This window comes from Brassica napus, chromosome C5 (assembly GCF_020379485.1).
Source record: "Brassica napus cultivar Da-Ae chromosome C5, Da-Ae, whole genome shotgun sequence".
Lineage (NCBI taxonomy): Eukaryota > Viridiplantae > Streptophyta > Magnoliopsida > Brassicales > Brassicaceae > Brassica > Brassica napus.
Window position 1 is genome coordinate 18,798,153 of NC_063448.1, and position 23,945 is coordinate 18,822,097.

Sequence of the window (23,945 nt, forward strand, 5' to 3'; positions counted from 1 at the left end):
TCCTTTCCAAAGGTTTCAAATCTTCTCAAGTCTCAAACCACCAATATGTTTACTTTCCAACAAAGCGACAAACCGGTTTCTGCTACTCAAGCTATGGCTAGACGCTACAGTCGCTCTGAGAAAGAAAAATGGCAGTCTCCCTCTGAGCCACCAGCCAAACGACCTCCGGTGCGCATACCGGCAAACGACTGCGAAGATCTCATAGAGGCCAACAGACTAACTATCATTGGGCGGCTAACGAACCCTCTGGTCCAAAAGCCTCGAGCGGTTATCGACTTCATTGGTCAGGTTTGGAACCTGGAAGGACGAATGGAGGGACGAGTGCTGGGACTAGACAAGTTTCAGGTCAAGTTTCAAACTGAAGATGACCTCCTCCAGGTCCTTGAAAAGGGGCCCTATCACTATAAGCGATGGATGCTACTACTACAACAATGGGAACCAACTGTATCTGATCAGTTCCCATCTACCATCTCCTTCCATGTGAGAATCCATGGAATACCACTCCACTTCTGGTCAAAAGGCACCATTCTCACCATTGGAAAGGAACTTGGAGTGTGCTCAGTTAAAGATGTCAAAGAAGCCAAGATATGGGTTGAGGTTAATGGTCTTATGCCCCTGGTCATGAAAATGGAAATTGAATTGCCTACAGACGATGTAACTGAAGTTGAGTTTGAGTACATCAAGATTGAAAAACATTGCTTCACATGTTACTCTTTGTTTCATGAGGAAACTGACTGCCCTCAACGACCTCGTAATGCTCTCCCTCCGAAGGAAAGGATACTGGGAATAACTCAAAATATTGCTCTACAAAGAATTGAGGCGGAAAAGATGAGACACAATGACAGACGAGGTTATAGATGAACCGATGATCTCCGCTCAACAATAAAACTTAACACAGATAGCTATCTCCCCAGAAGAGACAGAGCTACGAGTAGGAGTTATTACACTCAAAGGAATGATCAGAGAGGACAATCTATCCTGTCCAGAACAGCACGATCAAACTCCGGTTCCTATAGACACGATGCTCCCTCAATGCAGTATCGAGTGGTAGATAAGAGCAGGCACAGCTCAGGTTCCTCTGGTTTTCACCACAATACAGAAACTCGAGCAATACGAGCAGTAGGAAGGAATACTCCAAACTCTGCTAGAATGGAAGTCACACCAACACGCAACCTGCAAGACCGCCTGGGAGTTCCATTAAATGGGCTTGAAGGTTCACTTTCGGGGTCTAGGGAGAGAAGGTCAGCTGTTGAGCGTCTTTCTGAACCAACTATTAACCCACCGATGAGAGTACCGCCAAGCTTTGAGTCAGGACGGCTTCAGGAAGCTGATACTATGATAGAAGGAGATGAACAAAATGAACACGCTGCTGTTGAAGCCCCTACACAGGAACCAGACAGAGTCCCTGCAGGCCTCAGACTTGGAGGATACAGTGCGGAGCAAAGAAGAAGTGGAAGGGCTACACCTATCGCACCCCAGAGCAAGGCGGCGGGCAAGAGGAAAGTTCTAACCAGGAAACGAATAGCGAGAAGCCCACTTCAAACACTACTTCAAAGAAAGCCAAGAACTGTCCGATCATCACCAATTGCTACTAGAAGAAAGCTGGTTGTAGACAAAGACAGTGATATTCCTTGTAATAAGGCAGGTACTAGTAACCAACGTAAGAAGACTGGGCCTCCAACTACGGTGTTCATACCGGGAAGTACCAGAGGAGGGGTGGATTTTCGGCCCCAACAAAACCCTCTTCCTTAGCTATTCTAAGCTGGAATTGTCAAGGACTGGGGAACGTCCTTACAATCCGGCGAATTAAGGAGATGCATAGGAATATGGCTCCTAATGTAATGTTCCTAATGGAGACAAAGAACAATGATGATTTTATAAAGATGATTGCAAAGTCTCAACTTTGTTCATTATTTCTCAGTTCCCCCCGTCGGCCTTAGCGGTGGACTTTCCTTGTTTTGGAATGATGATTCTGATATTACTATCTTGGAGTATTCTCCCAACTTAGTAGACACAAAGATCACACATAAGGGAGTCACATCTTTCGTTTCATTTGTATATGGAACCCCTGCAGCGGAAAACAGAGCATCCTTTTGGAACAAACTCACTACAGTGGGACATGGCAGGGACTCTCCTTGGCTGATCACAGGACTTCAACGACATTCTCAACAATGCGGAGAAAGTGGGTGGTCCAGCTCGCCCTGAAGGTTCCTTCACGGCCTTTCGATCCTTTGTTGCTCAGAATGGCTTATGGGATCTCAAACACTCCGGTGAGCAATTATCATGGCGAGGCAACCGATTTACTCATTTCATAAGGGCGAGGCTGGACAGGTCTATGGTGAACTGTTCGTGGGCTGAAGCTTTCCCTATGGGGCGATGCAGATACCTAAGATTTGAGGGTTCTGATCATAGGCCTTTGATGTCTTATTTCAATGCTGACAGACCTAGAAGAAGAGGCATGTTTCGATTCAACAGATCACTTACTGAGCAGGAGGAAGTGACAGAGGTTATAGCCGAAGCTTGGAATCACTCACCTTTGGACTCAGTTATTCAGAAACTAAATGAGTGCAGGAGAGGCATCATTAAGTGGGCAAAAGAACAACAAGCGCAAAGTAATCTGATCATTCAAAGGACTCAGGAAGCCTTAGAAGCCGCACTCTCTAATGATACTCCGGATCCTACACTCATTGAGGAGCTCAACTCCACTCTGCGCAAAGCTTACATAACTGAAGAACAATTCTGGCAGCAAAGAAGCAGAATACAGTGGCTCAAACAAGGAGATAGAAATACCGGGTTCTTTCATGCTGCCACCAGAACTAGAAGAACAATAAATTCTATACCGGTAATTGAGGATGCACAAGGAGGAGTTGTTTATGAAGAACAAGACATTACTAGAGTGATCTCTGACTATTTCACTCAAATCTTCAAGACTAATGGCAACGAGTCCTTCTCTCAAATCCAAGATCTCCTCAGCCAGAAGGTAACTCCGGAGATGAATGCGATGCTGATAACAATACCGAGCGATTCGGATATTAGAGAGGCGTTAAAGTCTATAAACGGAGGCAAGGCCCCAGGGCCAGATGGGTTCTCAGCCACCTTCTATCAGGCTTATTGGCACATAGTAGGACCAGATGTGACCAAAGATGTCAGGAGCTTCTTCACCTCTTCGCATTTACACCCACAGCAGAATGAAACTCATATCCGGCTTATTCCAAAGATCACAGGCCCGAGATCAGTGGCTGACTATCGACCCATAGCGCTGTGTAATACCCACTATAAGATCATCGCAAAGATACTCACGCGGAGACTCAAGCCGCTCCTGCCAGCTCTCATCTCTAATACACAGTCGGCTTTTGTAGCGGGACGAGCGATCTCGGACAATGTCCTTATCACGCATGAAACGCTCCACTATCTGCGAACTTCAGAGGCTAAAAAACGTTGCTCAATGGCTGTGAAAACAGACATGAGCAAAGTTTACAATCGGATAGAGTGGGGTTTCGTCAAGGAAGTGATGAAGCTGCTTGGTTTCGATCCGATATGGATCTCGTGGATCATGAGCTGTATTGAATCAGTGTCCTATTCTTTCTTGATTAATCGCTCACCACAGGGACTTGTGAAACCCTTACGGGGACTGCGACAAGGCGACCCTCTCTCACCTCATATCTTCATACTCTGTACGGAGGTACTATCAGCGCTATGCGAGAAAGGCCAAGCCGACGGCTCGCTCCCGGGTGTCAGGGTATCTCGCAACAGCCCACCTATCAATCACCTACTCTTCGCTGATGACACTATGTTCTTCTGCCGATCATCTCCAGCGAGTGTCGCAGCGTTAAGTAAGATTCTATCTACTTATGAATCGGTTTCGGGGCAGCGGATCAATCCACAGAAGTCAGCTATCACCTTCTCGGCCAAAACACCTGTTTGTGTTCGAGCCCGGGTAAAGGAAACCTTGGAGATTTACACGGAAGGAGGGATAGGAAAATATCTCGGGTTGCCCGAGCAATTTGGGCGCCGGAAGCGGGATATATTTGCGTCTATCCTGGATAGGATAAGACAAAAATCCCATAGTTGGACGGCTAAGTTTCTCTCCGGAGCCGGTAAACAAGTTATGCTCAAGTCGGTCCTCTCCGCGATGCCGTGCCATGCTATGTCATGCTTCAAGCTGCCTATATCCTTATGTAAGCAGATACAGTCACTGCTTACCCGATTCTGGTGGGACGCTAACCCGGAGAAGAAGAAGATGTGTTGGGTTTCATGGGATACGATGGCAATGCCGAAGTACGCATGAGGTCTTGGATTCCAAGACATAGAAACTTTTAACGATGCTTTGCTTGCGAAGATCGGCTGGAGACTAATAAAAGAACTACAGTCCCTACTGGCTCGGGTCCTCATGGGGAAGTACGCGCGCAACTGTTCCTTTTTGGACTGTCCATCACCAGATATAGCCTCACACGGATGGAGAAGTGTCCTAGCCGGGAGAGACATACTTCGGAAAGGCCTCAGCTGGGCAGTGGGCAATGGCGACACTATACGTTTATGGGACGAACCTTGGCTCTTCTTTCAGCGGCCAATGCAACCGATAGGGCCACCCAGCTTGGACAGTAACTCTTTGAAAGTTAGTGAGCTATTATGCCCTCTGACTAACAGATGGGATGTGGAGAAAATCAGAAGAATATTACCTCAGTATGAGGACACTATTTTGCAAATAAAAACCAGCTCTACAACATCCCCTGACACTTTACTCTGGCTCCCCGAAAAGACTGGGATTTACTCCACAAAGACTGGATATGGTGTGGGAATGACAGCCGACAAAGATCAACATTTTATAAATGAACCTGTGAACTGGCTGAAGCACATATGGAATGTGAAGACAGGACCGAAGCTCAAAGATTTTCTGTGGAGAGTGGTGAAAAAAGCAATTCCAGTTAGCTCCAATTTGGAGAGGAGAGGATTCCCGAGCTTTAACTGTAAGTCGTGTGGCGGTCATGAAGATGATCTCCATGTCTTCCTCAAGTGTCCACTGGCTGAGGAGGTTTGGAATCACATGCCAACTGTTCGAGAACCACAAAATTCAATCACTTCACTGGCAGAACTGATCAAGCAAGGAGACTCTTATACACCATTACCACCAACCGGATTAACTACTCCTCTCTGGCCTTGGGTGGTATGGAACTTATGGAAAGCCAGAAATAAACTTGTGTTTGAGAACAGAGTGTTTACAGGTCAAGAAATTATGCTCAAGAGCATTAAAGATGCGAAGGAATGGAGTTATGCACAAGCGGACCCCAAAGTATCAATCACCCGCAGCTCCACCACAAATCAGTCACGACCTTCCCCTGTATGCCCTCCGCCAATGTCTCCGTCTAGTACACTAGTCTGCAAGGTCGATGCGGCGTGGGATGCCAGTTCTGGTAGGTACGGCATAGGAGGGTTCTTCACGGGAGTTTCGACACCATACGTCTCCAACATCTCTGAAGCACACAGTCATGTATCATCAGCTTTAATGGCAGAAGCCATTGCTGTCCATCGAGCGGTTTCTCTAGCCGTTTATTCAAACGTCCGATCCCTGGCGGTTCTATCCGATTCCTTATCTCTGATCAAGCTCTTGAAGAAGGGATGGTATCAACCTGAACTGTTCGATATCATGTTTGATATCTATCACTTTATGCCTTTCTTTGATGTTATCACCTTTGATTTTATTTCTCGAAACTTCAACTCTGAGGCTGATTCTGTGGCAAAATCAGTGCTTGCTATGTCTGTAACTCACTCCACTATTGGAGTGTAGAATCCACTTTAAGTAATGCAATGCTTTGTTTGATCAAAAAAAAAAAAAAAGCTCTAAGCGTTTCTTCCTATCTGGAAGGAGAGCTAAATTTAGAAATAAGTAACAAAAGTTTGCTAAACTAAAATAATGGGAGGAACTGAGGAAGCATAAACTTAAATATGTCTTTGACATCTAATTAGTCGATAGTTCGAACATTTTTATCATCCGCAAATAATTTTATCGGCCTGAAAAGCAATTAAATTAATATTAGTTTCACATACGATTATTATAAGTAAGGTATTGGAGAACAACGAAACAGCTGTTATAAAAGCTAAAATAAATTATTTTGTCTTTCAAAAATGATACATCGGATGTATAAACTACCGAAAACAAATCAACTTTAGTTCAGCGAAAACAATAAGTGTGAAAATTCTTTACAAATAGGTACAGCATACTGTAATAATAATTAACGTCAGTTTGCATGTTCATTCAGTATGTATAATTCAAGATGAGCAAACCAAATTTATGAAAAATAGAGCCAAAAAAATTTTACTTACTAAGTTAGAATGTTATTTTTTTTTTTTTTTTGAGATACAGAATGTTATTCATGATTAAGATTAATCTATTGAGAGCATAGTTTACCAAAAAAAAGCCTACGGTGACACTGGTAAGTAGAAGCCTAGGATTTGGCAAAAGAAAGAGTTACGTTTCTATTTGGAGTTAGAAAATTAGAAAGCTTTATAATAACTGGGACAAAATTGTTAAATTAAATATAGAACGAAAATAATGTTCAAACAACACTATGAAACAACACACATCAAAAGGAACATTTAGCTATATGATAGTTTTATGGCAAAAACCAGCATTATCTTCGACCAATGTATTAACCACTACCCATTCTTCATTTTATCAAATTTGCAAGAAGAGGAAGACTGAAAAAGGACTGAAATATAAGTGGTAAGTCAATGTATTCCCATAATATGACAATCATAACATTACAAAATCTCAGGTCTCATCTCGAATGTATATTACAACACACCACAACTCCAAACAATCTTTTTCCCATACTATCTATTCATATGAATAGGTTGAAGCAATTCTCTTGCGCACCATGTGAAATCTTTAGGCATGGTACGTCTACATAGGTTGAAGCAATTCTCTTGCGCACTCGATCTTCTTCCCTTTATCTTTAGTTCTTTCTTCACCAGTCTCTCGCCCTATTATCAGGTGTATTCTCAGAAGCGAGACTAACATTGTGTCAAGCTCTTTTCACTCTCTATCTTCTTCTCTACTAAGCAACTTCACACAGAGAAAATGCAGCAACCCTAAAGCGTACTGTAAGCTTTCTTCTATATACACATGGCTGAACATATTAAAAGAACACTACTGATTCCATCTACCACTTTGGAATTACCTTTCACCAACGAAACTATGGTATTTCTCAGCCTTTTGAGTGCCGAGAAGATAAGATACTGAGGTGTCATCGAGTTTCTGTAGCCGGTGATTCGCACATGTAAAAGAAGCCATGTCGGATATCATAGTTCGATGTGGTTGAATGTGAATATCAGAGGTGAATCTGAAAACTGGAACATTAAATTGCATTACACCACTATTTACACATCTTATTATGAAAGGTGATCTGAGAGCCAACATTTCACCTATTAAGAACTCAAACAAACAAATGATATATTACCTTCTTTAGTATTATCTGGGACAGCAGGCTCCACACGGTATCTTGAAGACGTAATCCATATAAGTTGTTAGTTCAACGGGGAGAAGGAAGAACTTTGGTGATGCTTGATAATATGAACAATATGAAAGTAATGTCAACCTAAGAACACCGATTGCGTTTGTATCCGATACATGTAAATGATGAGACCCCTTGGCGTGTTTTCAAACTGTTTAGGGTCAACGGTTCCATGCATAAGGGTTGTCTAAAAGGCGGAAAAATTAAAGTTTCAGAACTCATAGGTAATCAGAAAGTATAATCTCTCATGAAATTGGAAAATACCTTTGCGTTGAAGAAGAGCATATCAGCACCTATAAGCTCGCCGAATTTCTTAACGTAGCGAGTCTCCCAGAATTTCAAGAGACGTACTTCAACGGTGGAGATACAACATCCCACCTTCAAATCACCGAGTAGCAGACTGGAACCATCTACTCTTCCAAGTAACCTTGGCGGTTTGTGTGTCAATGCAGAGTGTGTCTATTTCAAGGTTGGTAAGAAAAACAATGGGAAACTCTTTAAGTTGTTGCAGAATCTCCAACACAGCAAGACGCAACCTGAGGAAGCGCCCTCCTCCGAACTCGGCTGAGCGGCATCGCCGTCGCAAGTGGTGGCGATTTTGCCGAGACGACGACGACGACGGAAACAGGATGCACCGTGGGTCCAGAGATTGTAGACGGTGGTCATCGCTCGGAGAGTATTTGGATGTGGAAAGGAGGTCTGGAGACGAAGCTGTATATGGCTCCGCCGAGGTGGAGCTAGAGGGTGCGGTGGCGGAAAGAGCATTGTTCGCCGACGGGAGGGTTCTTCCTCCGGCTTCAGCTGAGGTTGTTAGCGGAGAAGGTACGCTGGCGATTACGGCACTTTGTAGATTCCCGGTTTCCTTAACCGGCATATGCAGCGGAGGCGGAGGATAGATCCGTCGGTTATATTTTAATATTTCCTCCCAGAACCGCAGAAGCCGAGCCTCAACAGCGGATGAGCACTTTCCGGACTTGAGGTCTGAGAAGAAAACTCTCGGAGTAGACATGACTAAACTGAAGCAGAATCTATATAAGTAATAAGCAACAAAGATTGGATGAGTTGAGGATGAGAGATCTGACATCTATTTATACGCAAAAACCCCACCGCCTCTGAGACGCAAGGATAGCATTGAAGACACATAGTGGAAGTACCAATCAATGGGAGTAAAGGCTGAATCGTTTCTCTGCGGAAGGTACCGGAAACGTCAAGCCAGTGCGGAGGCGACGACCTGCTGAAAACGTGATTTAGGGTTAGTCTCTCACCAGAGAACGGATCTTTTCCTCTAATGCTAACCGAAGCCCAAACAATAGAGAATGTATTAAACAAAATTAAGCCCGGCTTGGGGGCAGAGATGAGGACACGCGTCGCCCCTATATTGAAAGACTTTCCACGTGGCATCACAGGATGATCAGCAACATCTTTTTATATATATACATAGATAGATGTATCCAAAATGAAACGTTAAAGCCTCTGGTAGAAGTCGTGTTCCTAGTAATATTTCACGGCTTCATCCATTCCTTCAACAGCATCTTCTTCTTCCCCGCTATAAATGTCTCCACCGTCGATCTAAACTCATCACTACTCAGATCATCCATGTCACACAACCGTCTCATGCTCCTACGAAACTCTCCCCGCACATCAAGCCTCTCTGATCTCGACCTCCTGTAAACCTGATGATCACTACTACTCTCAGTAGCGATTGGGGGCAGAAAAGTCATTTCATTCTTCCTTCTTATGACATGAGCTGTCTCCTCCACGGAACTGGCCGCCCGGACCATCTCTCGCCTCACCGGTCGAGCCTCTTCGGCGGTTAGTGTAACGGAGCTCAAGTCCGTCCCTGACTTTTCACCTGAAGTCTTTTCTTCGTTTTCTGACTCCGGCGGTTTAGAGACGACGGCGGAGGAGGAAGAATAACCACCGAGAGGAGTGGTGGTGGTTGCGGAGGATAAACCACCGAGAGTATTGGTGGTTTCGGAGGAAGAAACGGATTGAAAATACAGATCGGGTTCGGTTACTTTTTGGTGGTGGTTAGATAAGGAGAAAATAAGGGCGATGAGAACGTTCACAATGACGAATATGAATACACCACCGGTCCAACCACCGGAAAGAATCCGCTGGAGGTACTCACCCACGGAAAGAGACGGCGTCAACCAAGAGAGGAGAAGTAACACGACGACAAAAGCTTCAACCACTGGAAGAAACTTCCACAAGTATCTCGTTCTCTCGAACCTCCTCATGGCGTCAACTTTCTCAGCCGCAACATCTTGGGAAACAAACCAAGCCATTTTTTTTTGTAAATCCAACCGGGAATAAACTTTTTAGTAAAGTGGATGGATGATCACTTTGACTTGTCTGAACAATTAGTTGAGGGTTTTATATATAGATGTAAAGACTCTCTATAATTGGTTGAATTATTGAAACCAATGGATATATCATCATCATCTATTTCTTTATAGGTTAGTCGTGGAAATTTCATGACTACAAGCATTAGGTGAATAAGTCCAATTCCAGAAAGAAAGAAAAAATGATCCCATTATTGGGGACAACTTGAATAAAGTGATTAAGTAATATATAAAAAAGTGAAGAATGGTTGGAACGAGTTGGCGAGAAATAAAAGAGCAGGTGAAGCTGCAGTGAACAGCAACGACCGGGCCAATGTAAGCACGCTTGGGCAACGTACACCGCCGGAAAAAACTTGACACGTGTTTGTTGAAACCATTTAATATTTTTTATTTTATTTTGGTAAGTGTTAAGGTTACCCATATTATATTTGTTTTGTACTCTTCAAACTACTACATTCATTGTACGTTTTAAAAATAATAATAGAGTGACTACATTAATCATTTGATAAATTTTCTTGCATTTTTTTTTTTGAAATAATAGAGTATCAGCGACAGGATTTATCATAAGAGAAACTTCTTTGGCATTGCATTTTTTAAATAAAAGAGTTCGTCACTAGATTTTCATTTTGGAAGTAAGATTTTCATTTTGAAATAATGGAGGTAGAATTAGTTGCGTGTTCGATCATTGATACGTATAAGTTTGATGCCAAAAAGACGTATAAGTTTGATTTCGGTTTAAAATTGTAGTCTCTAAGAACAAAGCAAATCTTAAAAATGTGAATACTACATGTAAGGAAAACAATTATGGACAACCAATGAGTTTTAAAAAACTTGATACTAAATAAAACGGCAGCTAAATGCATAATACCATATGATTCTGGCAGCAAATTGAAACACTAAAATTGGATCTTAATCTACTGCAAGTTAACAGTAGTAGTTGCAATACTTTTGATTCAATTCCAGAGTACATTTTCTATACTTTGTTCTTGTGGGATCAATATCAAATTAAAACAATTGATGGTTTTAAACTAAAATAAATTGTAACAAATAACATGATTGATTTTGGGTTTTCAGATTATAAAGAAGCTAAGCCTTAAGGTGAAGGATTGGGTGTGAAACAATAATGAGCCAAACAACATCTATTCAAAATTTTATCAAGCGCGAGTCTAGAACTCGAAATACACAAATAGATTGATCCACTTTCTGGCATCTTTCCTTTTATCAATCGATCTCAATGCCTAAACTTTCATTTGGATTAAAACTCGATGAGAAACATTATGTCCAGATTCGATTAGTTCACAAGTTTCCCTAATATATAATTTCGCCGATTAGGGACAAGATGCACATTCGTGTAGTTTCTAGCAACCTAAGTACTTTTGACTATTAGATTAAGCCTATCTTCAAGCATTAAGTGGTCAGTTTATTGCAGGCAGTAAGCGCGACAATGAATGGAGATAATAAATCAATGACCTTATTTGTGTTTAGCTCATCGATATAAACACCCTATCACCATAGACTAAGCAAATCGACTACTCAGCCATTAACAAAGAAAATACAGAGATAGATGATGAACAAAACATGAATAATGATTGCAAGAATGAAAATAGAGTTTAGGGGTTCTTCTCCAGAACATGAGAGATCCTTCTCCCTTACAAAGAAGCAAATCGCAAGTAATCTCCTTAGAGTATGTGTTCTACATAAAAGTTGAGTGATTTAAAAAACAAAAGAGAAAGAAAGAATATATAGAAGAGGTCGCAGGTGGCTGGAAGAAAGAGATGTGATCCCTAGGAAAAATCTCCGATTCTTTGGAACTTTCGTTAAAAATCTTAAGTGATGCAGCGGCTGCTCCATTCGGCTGCTCCACACGGAATTCTCCAAATTGCATTCTTTTATGCATCCGTCCCTCCAAACGTTCCACAACGACTCCAAACCTGTAATGACTCAAAAAAGACTAAAAGAACTTGAAAAAAAATTAGAAAACATATATACAATGTATTAAAAACACAATATATGACAAATCCAAACTTAGCTGGTTTACACATCACATGGATGGTTGTAGTTTCTCGTTTTTAGAGCATCTCTAAATTAAAACTCTATTTTTCATTAAAATTGAGTAAAAGATAATATGAAGTAAAAATGTTCAATCCTACTCTATTTCCCACTCTATTTGTCACTCTGCAATGGATAATGAACGAACGAAAAATAGATTACTCCATATTTATATATATATATAAAGTAGACTTTTCTCTCTTCTTATGACATGTGGAAGGATGATTTGTTGACATGTGTCCTCTTTTTTTTTGTCTTTTTACATTTTAGATCCCTCTTCTTTTAGATTATTTATATATATAAAGTAGACTTTTCTCTCTTCTTATGGCATGTGGAAGGATGATTTGTTGACATGTGTCATCTTTTTTTTTCTTTTTACATTTTAGATCCCACTTCTTTTAGATTATTGCAATTTGGTTCACTATTTTCTAATTATGCACTATCTAATCATTCTCACGCTAACTAGCTATCATCATTTGAAGTTTGATAATCTATTTTATTGTTCAAAACATTGCAAAACGAATAAAGAAATAAGTAAAAAAATATAAATGTATTTTAAATATTTAATTTATTCACAGCTAAAAATAACATAAACTTTCGCTATTTTATTATTTTTTACTATTTTCTATTATTTCATTTACAACTATATATTTATCTTAATATAAACCAAACTAAAGCAGAACACATAATTTAAACATAAAACCTCCACAATGACAGAGAAAAAAATGCCAAAGTAACACTAACTCAATAAAGGTCCAGAGCTCAAAGGCGATCAAGAACGAAAACTAACTCACCCCAGTTTATCATAGAGTGTCTTGGCCAGAACAATCAAAAGTCAGAAAAATGTAGAAAGATAATCTTGAGATAAAGCAATCTCTCGAACACAAAGGAGTGTGATCAAGGACCAATGCAAAGAACCAAGAAAGCGGGTTAGAGGAAAAGTAATCAACATAAGGCCAAAATCACCACAGAGCAGGAAGAGACATACATAACGAACGATAAGCACAACCACCAGCTAAGAGGTAAGAATCACCTCACAAACTAAACAAGCACAAACAAGACACATATGCCAGTGCAGAACCACAAAGCTCTGGATAGAAGGGACCAAAGCTCCAAGACACTAATACCGCACACTTATACTAAGGGAAGCAATGGAAGAGGAGAACAACCTGAGTGAGGGAGAACGGAAGCCAACCCCCGAGAAACAAGAGCCTAGACATGGGACCATAAACAATCTTCCAAATCTACAGAGCATACTCGGAGGAAAACACTATCCAAACCTGGAGTGGCAAATATGGCGAAAGGGAGAGTCACAGAGACGCAAGCAGCGATGAAAGCTGCAACGAGATGAGGGAACATAGATGGAAGGGTAGACAAAACGAAATCATCCGGAACCGTCCTCGAGCTATAGAAGCCAGATCACCAAAAATCATATCTTGAAAAATAAGACGAGAAGGGACTGTTGATGGTAAGCCAACGACGAGGAAAACAACTTCAAAGACGACTAAACTCTGACCCAACCTAAGGAGATGCAGTTCCTAACATGAGCCGAAATCTAAGGAAGAAGAGGAGAAAAATGTGAGGAAGAACAAAAGCACATATGTGAATCTTTTTCGGTGATGGTGAGAATCAAAACATACCGGAAAGGTAAACGAAATGCATAGATGGTGACGACTCAATATAAAAATATAGGGTGAGAGCACAAAACATCTTTAAAAAGTAATGTTCAAATAATTGGAAAAAATATTAATTTTTACCCTGAAACTATTAGCCTTAGAATAAACAAAGGTCTAAATGTAAAATTATTGAAATTCAATATGGATTACATCACAAACTCACTCCACCATTAATAAGTACTATTATACCCACAATAACATACTATTAAATAAACAAACACATAATATGTTAGTATATCACCTATTACTACATAACATAATAAAAATGCAAAATAATGCTCTTAGCAAATAAAGACGATCACATAATTAGTTTACTATATCAGCAAAAAATAATAATTAACAACAATAAAACAATATTCCGCGCGAACCGCGGACACGCCCCTTGTATGGAATAAACTCCATTGAAATGAAAAATGGAGTTGGATTGTAATATTTTTTACTTCATAATACATCACTTTTACTCTATTTTAGAGTAAAAAAATAGAATAGGGTCAGAGATGCCCTCGTTAGTTTTTTCAGCATCTAGTGTAGTTTCCTGTCTTCCCATGGATGAGAGGTGTGTCTTAGGATCATGAAACATATCACATCATTCAGTATATGTGTCTGAGATCGAGTTATCCTAGATCCAACGACTTTGGTTCTGAGATCATCACATTGGCCGTGAAAGAGCATAATGTCCAGGTTTCTTTAATTTTGTGTTTAGCATTTCATATCATTCAGTATATGTACTTCCTCCCTGACTTTAATTTTATTTTGTTGGCTAGGCTTTTTTGTTCAGTGACTATTGGCAGGATATTGGAACTATACTCATTCTTTGACGCCAACTTAACTCTCACGGAACAGGTAACTCTTATCTACAAGAACAGTCTCGTGACTCGGGTGAAATCTACTCACACCGGATCATTCTTTTATCTCTCTTTTAGAATATCTGATCTGAAAATATTATTTTAATATTTAGCTAAATAATTACATCTTAATTTTAATAAAACTAAAACCAATAAAAGTTGACATGTGTACTAAAAATATTTTGACAGGTATCTGAGAAATCATTGTTGAGATGTTTATGCCAAAAGTTTCTTCCTCCTTCTTCTACTTTTGATTTTTTAATATTTTTTTATCTAGATATTGGAGTAAGAACTCTCTTCTTCACGTCTCCATGGTTCTTGCCACCTACCAAAGTTGATAAATGCAGGGTACGGTTCTTGAATGTGTTTACTACCGTTGTTTCAGTTGATAATAATATTCATCGATCCTAGCTTGTTCAAAATGTGTTCTTGAATTGTAGATACTTGACTCCATAGTTTCACATGGATGTTTCTTGAGAGAGTGCAGTGTGCAACACTCTGTTGTGAGAATACGATCACGTGTAGAGTCTGAAGTAGAGCTTTTTTTTTCAAAAGGCTAATCGGCGGTATGTTTGATTCTTTAAGCCATCTCTGATTATAATTTTCGTTTATATGTTGTTTGTTCCAATGCTTCAATATCTATGAGTTTGTTTAAGGTTTTAGTTCTCTTGTCTCAGTTATTTTAGAAGTTACAGAACAATTTATTACCACTTTAATCATTTTTATATTGCTAGTGCTTGCTCATTGCCTTTTATCAGATCTTCATATGATGGAGGGGAAAACGGCTAATCCGTACCCGCACTGTTAGTTCTAAGAATATTCATACCTGTACTTTTGTAGCGTGCTAAAAACCTTCCCATACTGAGTTAAAATTTGAATTACATACCTGCACTTTGAGCGAACATGCAAATACATGCATTAACCTAACACCGGTTACAACGGCGTTAACGTAGGGTGACTCAGCAGCTTAGTTGGCATTATTTTGATATCATTCCGAAACATTGCTGGACCCACGGAAATATCTAACCTTCCTCAAATTCTTCTTTTTCTTTCTTTATTGACGACAAAACTAATTAAACGGAAAAAGGTCGAATTTTTCTCTGAAAATAACCAAATCTCTGTCCAATCGACGTTCGAAGTCTGGGTTACAGATTACCCAGAAAAAAATTAGGTTAGTGATTATGATTAGGCCTGGGCAAAATAACCGGAACCGAAATACCCGAAACCGGAACCGGACCAATACCCTCAAATATCCGAACGGTTCCTATATTTTTATATCTGAAATAACCGAACCCAACCGGAACCGAACCGAAAACCGAATGGGTACCCAAATATATAAAAATATTAATTATATATACATTTAACATAACTAAATATATATTTTTAATTTAAAATTCTATTAAAAGTATCTGAAAATAGTTGAGGATAAATAAATTATTATAAAGTATCCGAAATTTTGCTCAAAAAAAGTATCCGAACTAGCCGAAAGTATCTGAAACCATCCGGATAGTTTTATCCGAAATATCCAAAGTAATCCGAAATATCCAAAGTAATCAGAAATATCGAAATTTTTTATCTAAATTATCCTAATTATTTGATATATTACCCTAAATAACCGATATTTTATCCAAATTATCCAAACTACCCAAACTATCCGAACCGAACCGGATCCAAATGAGAACCAAATTTTTCTGGGTATTTTCCGGTTCCTACACTTACTATCCAAACCGAACTGAACCTGAAACTATCCGAACCGAACCAAAAATAGGTCAAGTAGTACATGGATCATCTATCCGAACTACCTGAAATCCGAAATACTCGAACCGAACCGAACCGATATCCGAAATGCCCAGGCCTAATTGTGATTGTCCAAAAAAATTTTTTTTTAAAGTGGTCGATTATATTATTTGATTTTTGTGATATGCTTTTTCATTTCCCCAAGCTCTTTTTCCAATCCAGTTGCGTTAATATGAACATCAAAAATCAAGTGAAACAGATACCAGATCCTGACGGCGACATGGCTTTTGAGGCAGCAGATATTATACTCTTTGAATTAAGAAATCCTAGTCCCTGGACATTCTTCGTTATGTGGGAGAAGAAGACCAAATAAATTTTAAGAGAGACCAAATACAAATGTAAAAATAACCACGTTTCGAGATGATGCCAAAATAATGCCAACTAAGCTGCTGAGTCATCCTCCGTTAATGCAAATGTAAACAGTGTTACGGGCAAAGTGCAGGTATGTAATTCAAAATTTAAGTCAGTGTGGGAAAGTTTTAGCATGCTACAGAAGTGCAGGTATGAATATTCTTAGAATTAACGGTGCGGTATGGATTAGCCGTTTTCCCTACGATGGAGCATATTGAATCTAATGAGGAATTCATTATTGTGAGAGATTCAGCTAATAGGAATCTTGATGAGGACAAATTAAAAGGAAGAATATCTTCTATGTTTTGCCAGAGTGTGTGTCATGTTCCTCCAGTATATTTCATTCCTCATGTTCTGAAACATATAATAGTGGTGATATCCAAGAAGTGAATCTCCAAGATGGAAAAGCGTATGTTGGTAAATTCCAGGATGGTGAGTGTTTAAATCATATACTTGGAGATATAAAGCACTGAAAGATATTTAATAAATGACAAAATTTGAAACTTTCATGAATCATTCTAGGAGGTGTTTACTTGACTTGTAAGATACATAAAAAGTTCATAAATGCTTGTCTAAAATGAATTATTTCGTAATTTGTAATATATGTGTGCTTGGATTCAGGCATTACAGGGAAATGTGTGACGCAAGCAGCTATGGAGACATTCCATAATCTTATTACTGAAGAGGAACTTGTAAAGATCATAATAGGTATTAAATACCTCGGATTTCTTGGACTTAGATTAGATAGATGTTATCTCATTAATAACTTATCCGTTACTGATGTAGGGAAAGTGCTGCAACAACAAAAGAGAATCAAGAGAGACTTTGAGGGTGAGAGAGTACACAAAATCTTAATGTTCCTCCTATATGAAATGTCATGTTCTGATATTTGTTTGTTAATAAATATAGCAACACTCTTTGGGAAACCTAGTAAATGGGAGAATCCTAGGCGTTCTCGTTTAGAAGACTTCTAAAATTTAATAATTGGGCAAGTTATAAATTGCATCTACAAATGTATAGTGGTAAATTACAAGATGGTGAGACTCTGAATCATATTATTTATTTTAGATATGTAAGAAATTTATATACGTATTTTGAAACTTTCAGGAATCATTCTAGAAGAAGCATCCTTGATTGATCAAGAAGGTTAGGTCACAAATGGCATAAATAGACTAGTCTTTGTACATGTTGTGATAAGATGTGTGCTTGTTTTTATTGAATGTTGTAGAGATGCCAACTATCGGCACATGCTTAATTGTCCTTGTTAAAAATAAGAACCATAGCTCAGACTTTGATGAATATGCCTCTACCGTTGAGGGTCCGTATGATGTCCCTACCGTTGTGGATGTAGTGGATGAATATTTCTCTGCCAAAGAGGGTCTGCATGATGTTGATGTCCAGATGGTAGGTTACTCCCTTCTTTTGTCATAAAAGTTTGTTGATCTCTTCACATTACCTTTTAGGATCTGTATGGTGTCCCTGCCGTTGAAGGTCCGTATAATGTTCCTGTCATTGAGAGTATAGTGGATGAATATTTATCTGCCGAAGAGGGTCCATATGACGCTGATATCTAGATGGTAGGTTATTCTCTTCTATTGTCATAAAATTTTGAAGCAAAGTTGGTTATCTCTTCACATTACATTTCAAGAAATCATGTCACCTCCAATATACAACTATGGAACTGATCTTTTTAAACTCAACGGGTTTCCGCAACCAAAGCTAGGGGAGGCGATATGGCTAGTTGGACGAAACACACGGATAAAACAATGGTGCTCACCATATTGGCTGGAAATTAATGTTGAATATATGCAAGCCAGATGTATATTAAATATTAAATGCTCTGTTATTTCTACATGAACATTAACTGATTGTTATTTTTTAAACCATATGCAACAACCATTACACTGGCAAGCTATCATGGATCATTTAGATATTATCAAGGACCAACATATAACTAAATAATTCATGAGCCACTTAGCCTGAATCAGAACAAATGATCTTAAGGTAAGTGAAGTTTATCTATCTTTCCTGAGAAATTGTTACATTTGGATCTAATATTGTGTTTTGGTAGGTTTCTATGAAGACACAACTTATATCACTGGAAGATTTACTCGAGATACAACAATATCAAACATTTCGGAAAATAGTTCGAGAAATCCTTGTGCACTACAGCAGAAGGTGAAGATTGCGACTGCTTTGCTGAAAGAAGCATGCGATTATTTGTTAGACGAGCCTTCCACCTACCTGACTAGGAAAGAAAGTCTAGGCATCGGACGGGATCCCAAATCAAATAGGTCACGTGAAACCATTTCCTTACCGTCGGTCTTAAGTGGTGCAGAATGTCCAATTGCATATCATCGCTTCAATTGAATAGGAAAAACCTTTTTTGTATGCAATCATGATTTTTTTTTACATATTGTTAAAGCCAATAACAAATGTTCCATGATGCTACAGAAAAAAAATTGCGTGTTACAGATATTACATTTAGTTGCAGAAATGTTTTAACACATAAGTAACAACATATAGATTTTAGAAACTATAACGGATTGACTTGATGGATGCTCTTTTATTATTTGAGTACTAGTGTATGCCAAAAGAACTGTTTATTTTGCAGAGCATAATTGAGCAATATATTTGGGAAATTGCATTGTATAACCTTCAAACAAATTATAATTCAATGCCTAACTAAAAACCCTACATCACATATACAACTTGCCTCTTATACATAATTGTCATATTGCCCTCATATGCAACCGCTGAAACCTGAAAAACAAAATTAATAATAATAATACTAAGTAACTCGTGGCCTCTTGAAAATCACACACCCTCTCATATGTAATTTATTTGGTGACTTTGCAGAAGGTGAAAGTCTTCTTCCCAGGCGACGTTTTGTTGAGAAGAAGATAGTTTTCAAAAGCTCTGCCGGTAGCAAAAAGGAGAGGCTTTTCTAAAAGCGACAGAATGAATGTTTGACGGTGGACCGGTAAATATGTGGCCGTGTCATAAAAAGAAGAAGAGATAATGGCTTGTCGACTTTATATGATGGTGAAAAATAAGGATGGTAGACCCGTAAATATGTATCACCATGTCTGCAAAAGAGGAGAAGGTGAAGAAGATGAAGTCGTCGACTATACGATGTATATGGTGTCCATACTATTTAATAGAAGGACCATACTATGTATCAGTTACTATTTACTTAAATTTGATCAGAGAATGACATGCATGTGTTGCACTGTATCAAAGATCCTACTAGCAGTGATGCAACAGACATAGAAGTCACATACGCATGAAGTGGAATTAACTGGCCTTACTATTCCATTGATAAATTCTTGTTCTATTCTACATAGACATATATGTAATGCGATATATTTTGTTAGTATTCTACTTTATCATGTTCCATTCCATTTAACATTTACTAAAAAGTGCTATTTTGTTTAGAAATATAGTTTGTAAACTTTAGCCCAATAGTTTTTGAACCTAATGATGCTATGTTACAAAGTTTTAATAAATGCCAAAATTACAGATGCTATATTGAATTTTGCAAATGATACACTAGAGCTTGATCCGTACATTTAAACAGATATTTGTTTAATATAATAGACATATGAAATTAATGTAATAGCTGCATAAATATGTGTCTGTATGGATGTTTATTTGATTTATAATATTTAACATTTGTGATAGATTGATGGTTTTTAATTTTTTTTATAATTTGTTGATTTCTCATATTGTGGTTGGATATAAAACCAATCAAAATGATATGATATATAACATATTCGTCAATTAATACTTTTAACTATAGCACTAGTTCATTTTTCAGAAAATATTAAATTAAAATTAATTTGTTGTATTATTATAATTCAAATATATATATATATATATGAATTATATTAACCATCAAATTATTTAAGATATATTTGAAAAATAATTACTCTCCAAAATCGGGTGGATCACTTACTTGGCGAGGAGCTTCAGGCTGAGAAAGACAAGCGATCTTCTTTTGAAAATTCTGGAATTGGAAAACCCACCACGGAGACTGTTGAAACAATTGAAGATGGTTCTAGATCCGGTGAGATCACTACAAGAAACAAGTGAATTAGCCATGGATTTATTTATAGCTAGAATAGAAAATATGTCGCTAAAATGCAATAGGCGACAGTTGGCGATGGATGGAAGTCCTGGCCTCAGCACCGACGCTAATTACAATCTGTCGCCAATTCGTAGCCAGTTCGCAACGGATTCGCGAGAGCACAAGCCGTCACAAGCCGTAGCTGATAGCGACGACATAGCTACTACAATTTTTGTTGCTCATTAGCAACGCTTTTAGCGAGGGATTTTGCGTGGCTAAGTATAGCTACAGAGTTTAACTACGATATATGCTCAGTAATTTTGTAGCTAATGTAGCTATAGATTCAGCTACAAATTTTGTGCCTAAAATGTTGTATTCGAGTATAGCAATGGCCACAGTTTTATCCCTTGTTCGGAAACTCGCTAGGTGTTACGCGTGCGCTCGGGTTAGGCCTAGTGCGTAATGAGAAAAGCGGAGATTATTCCAAGATTAATCGGCGATTAATTTTGAATATATTTAGTAACATATATGAAAACAGAAAGATCGCGTGTAGTCTGGTGGGTGTTTTCGTGAGTCATTCGCATCAGGTCCTGAGTTCGAAGGCCGACATCTTCATTTTTGCTATTTATTTTTTTAGGAGTGGCAATATGGTAATATTCTCATCGTCTTCCTCTGTCCCAAATATTAAGGGTTAGCTGTTTCTGCAATATTTAGCAGCCGCTATAAAAAGTTTCGTTAAATCCTTTAATTTATTGCTTTTTAATTGTTGTTTACACCTTGAAGCTATAGATCTACACTATATTGAAGGATTATGGACTTCAAAATATCCAAAAAATTCAAGTTTTGGAACAGTTCCGTACAATCAACCGAATTTAGCATAATCGCCACGGTATGTTCCCGTGCAGCGTATAACCGCCGCGTTTTCGGCAGCGTTAACCGCGTTTTCGAACAAGGGTTTTATCTAGTGTCGTGGCAAAAGAATTGTTAATACATGAACACTTACCAACAGAAAAAAACAACAAATCAAATGACCAAATATTTAAGATTAGCATAACAATATCATAGTGTCATTACAAAATATAGGACTAATCAAATGTTTACAAAAAAAAACATAAGAACAAAAGCAAATAAAAAAGAAACAGAAACAAAATTATTGAACATCTACCGTGTAAAATGCTTATCTCGCATAAAAGGTGTGACTGATGTTTGTAAGTTGGAGCTTTGGCTGTCATCCTCATCGTGATCAGTGTTGGAGAAGTGTTGTTAAACAACAATGAACTTAACCGCTTGGAGAAGTGTTGTTAAACAACAATGAACTTAACCGCTTCAGTGATCTTCTGTGCAAGTTTGTCTGCAATAAGAGAAGAGAGACAAAACCACAATTAGCCTTCTGATTCAGAAATGAGAGAAGAGAAAAAACTACAATTAGATACGGTGTTTGAAAGAGAATCATAGGCTGTCAAACAGAGTAGAATGAGAGAGTACCTGTGAAGTCAAGGATGCGTGTCATGATTGGTATGGAGAACTCTGATGAAAAAGTATTGGACTTGTCTGTGACTCTCTGGATGCTTTATATGCCAGTGATATAGCTGTGGAGCAGCTTGTCCTGAGTCGCTTAGGAAAACTTGACTTCTTTATTTGCTTCGAACTCAAGAAGCATAGCTCCCTAGAACCTGACTCCTTTATTTTATTTAGTAGAGAGATTCTTCTATGGAGAGCATTGACACAGGTTCACGATCTGCAAAAAAGGGAAAATTATCAATAACTGCCTACTAAGGTGGTTGAAATCAGATAGAAAACAAGGGGCACAAGATAAACAACTAAAAACATCTGGGTCAGAATTGAAGCCATTTGAATCACTAACGGCAAGGGCAGCAAAGACAAGTATAATCCTTGGAACTATGGTACCGGTTACTGTAAAACAAACTCAAAGGAAACTAACTGTTACTCTTATAGATAAAAAAGGTAGAGACTTTAGGATTTAATCTTGTTAAAAATGTTCACAGCTTACAACGTGATACAAGGCGACTGAGAAGATGCTCATCGAGCTTTAAGGTTGAGGAAAGCAGCCACTATTTTCTGAAGCTCGAACCTTCTTTTAACTGAATATAAAGCATCTTGCTAATATATAAAATTGTCAAATTTCCAATCAAACACACTATAAGAAATACTTTTGAGACCGAAACAAACTAAATATGAATCGTACGAACACTTGATCTAAGAATTAAAAACCTTAGGGTGTGTACTTGTGAGCATCTTTGCCGAGAGAACTGGGAGGCTTCTTCTTCCTTAGAGAAACGCTGCAGAGACGTCTAAGAGAAAAAGATAAGAAACAAAATAATTTTGGATATACAGAGACGAAGGAGAGAAACTCGAAATCAAACTGAAACCCTAATCGAGACACATTGATACATAAACAGATAGTCTACAAAATCGAAACCCTATAACACAAAGGGATAGTGAGGAAAAATCGAAACCCTAATCAAAAAACCCAAATCAAAGAGGGGGGTATGCAAAACGTACCCAGGAGATTCAACTTCGGTGGCCATGGACGACGACGATTATAGGTTTTTCCGGTGTGAGCCATGAAGAAAGGACCAGATAACATGACCGAGAAGAAGACACTGAGTTTCGAGAGAAAGTTTAAGAGTTTTGTCTTTTTTTGTTCTGTCGTAACACTTAAGCGGTAACAAGTTTTTGGACTAAAATATTCTGGAGCTAACCCTGAAAATACTTGGGAGGGAAATGAAAAAAAAAATAAAGGTAATTATTGGAGTAAAAAATACTTAAGAAGGGAAATGTGTTGAGGTAAAATAACTAATGGAGTGAAATAAAATTTGTGATGTTAAACATTAAAAAAAATATTTATAATAACCAAATGTATACATTTTTAATTGTCTAATATAAACTTCTAACCAATTTAAATTTACTAACCAAGTTTTTATATTTTTAACAACCTTTTAGATAAACTTATTACCCTAAACCACAAGCCCTAAAATCTAAACTCTATACCATAATCCCTAGCAAAAGTTATAACCAAATATTTTCACAAATTTATATATTTTTAATAATGTAATATTAATTTCTAACCAATTATAGTTTACTATGTTTTTGATAACTTTTTAACAATAAATCATTCAACTCTTAACCCTAAACCACAGTCCTTAAAATCAAAACCTATACTATAATCTCTATCTCAAGTATCAACTAAACAAATAAGCGCAAAAAGTAAAATATTTCAAACATATAACACAATTACACAGTATCTTAATTAAAACATTACTAGTTTCAAACTTTCAATC

The 23,945-nt window shown here is 38.2% G+C and overlaps 1 protein-coding gene and 1 long non-coding RNA gene across 11 annotated transcripts; both read right to left on the reverse strand.

The window, feature by feature from the left end:
• Positions 1-6,694: 6,694 nt before the first annotated feature.
• Positions 6,695-10,272, reverse strand: LOC111202844. 7 transcript variants are annotated; one of them, XM_048759060.1, is made up of 5 exons: positions 8,594-8,961; positions 7,776-8,492; positions 7,596-7,698; positions 7,458-7,498; positions 6,695-7,347 (listed from the first exon to the last, which is right to left on the reverse strand). In XM_048759060.1, exons 1-2 carry the CDS (start codon positions 8,910-8,912, stop codon positions 7,897-7,899), a joined length of 915 nt encoding a protein of 304 aa, XP_048615017.1. In that variant the 5' UTR covers positions 8,913-8,961; the 3' UTR covers positions 6,695-7,347; positions 7,458-7,498; positions 7,596-7,698; positions 7,776-7,896. The 7 variants fall into 7 exon arrangements, with proteins under 7 accessions (XP_048615017.1, XP_048615016.1, XP_048615019.1 ...); XM_048759059.1 differs by having other exon boundaries at positions 6,695-6,981; positions 7,179-7,347; positions 7,458-7,698; positions 8,594-8,960; XM_048759062.1 differs by having other exon boundaries at positions 7,458-7,698; positions 7,776-8,539; positions 8,666-10,272.
• An 11,399-nt stretch (positions 10,273-21,671) lies between these two features.
• Positions 21,672-23,341, reverse strand: LOC106388520. 4 transcript variants are annotated; one of them, XR_001277866.3, is made up of 4 exons: positions 23,167-23,340; positions 22,655-22,943; positions 22,129-22,557; positions 21,672-21,994 (listed from the first exon to the last, which is right to left on the reverse strand). It is a non-coding gene; the product is annotated as an uncharacterized LOC106388520 (long non-coding RNA). The 4 variants fall into 4 exon arrangements; XR_001277867.3 differs by having other exon boundaries at positions 22,129-22,381; positions 23,167-23,334; XR_001277865.3 differs by having other exon boundaries at positions 22,129-22,955; positions 23,167-23,341.
• Positions 23,342-23,945: the final 604 nt, after the last annotated feature.

Excerpts from the sequence above, each read along its gene's own strand:
- LOC111202844 (XM_048759060.1), bottom strand. The coding sequence starts at position 8,912 with ATGCCACGTGGAAAGTCTTTCAATATAGGGGCGACGCGTGTCCTCATC. Across the intron at positions 8,493-8,593 it reads GTTTTTGCGTATAAATAGAT|ACCTCAAGTCCGGAAAGTGC; the intron begins GTCAGATCTCTC and ends TTTTCTTCTCAG.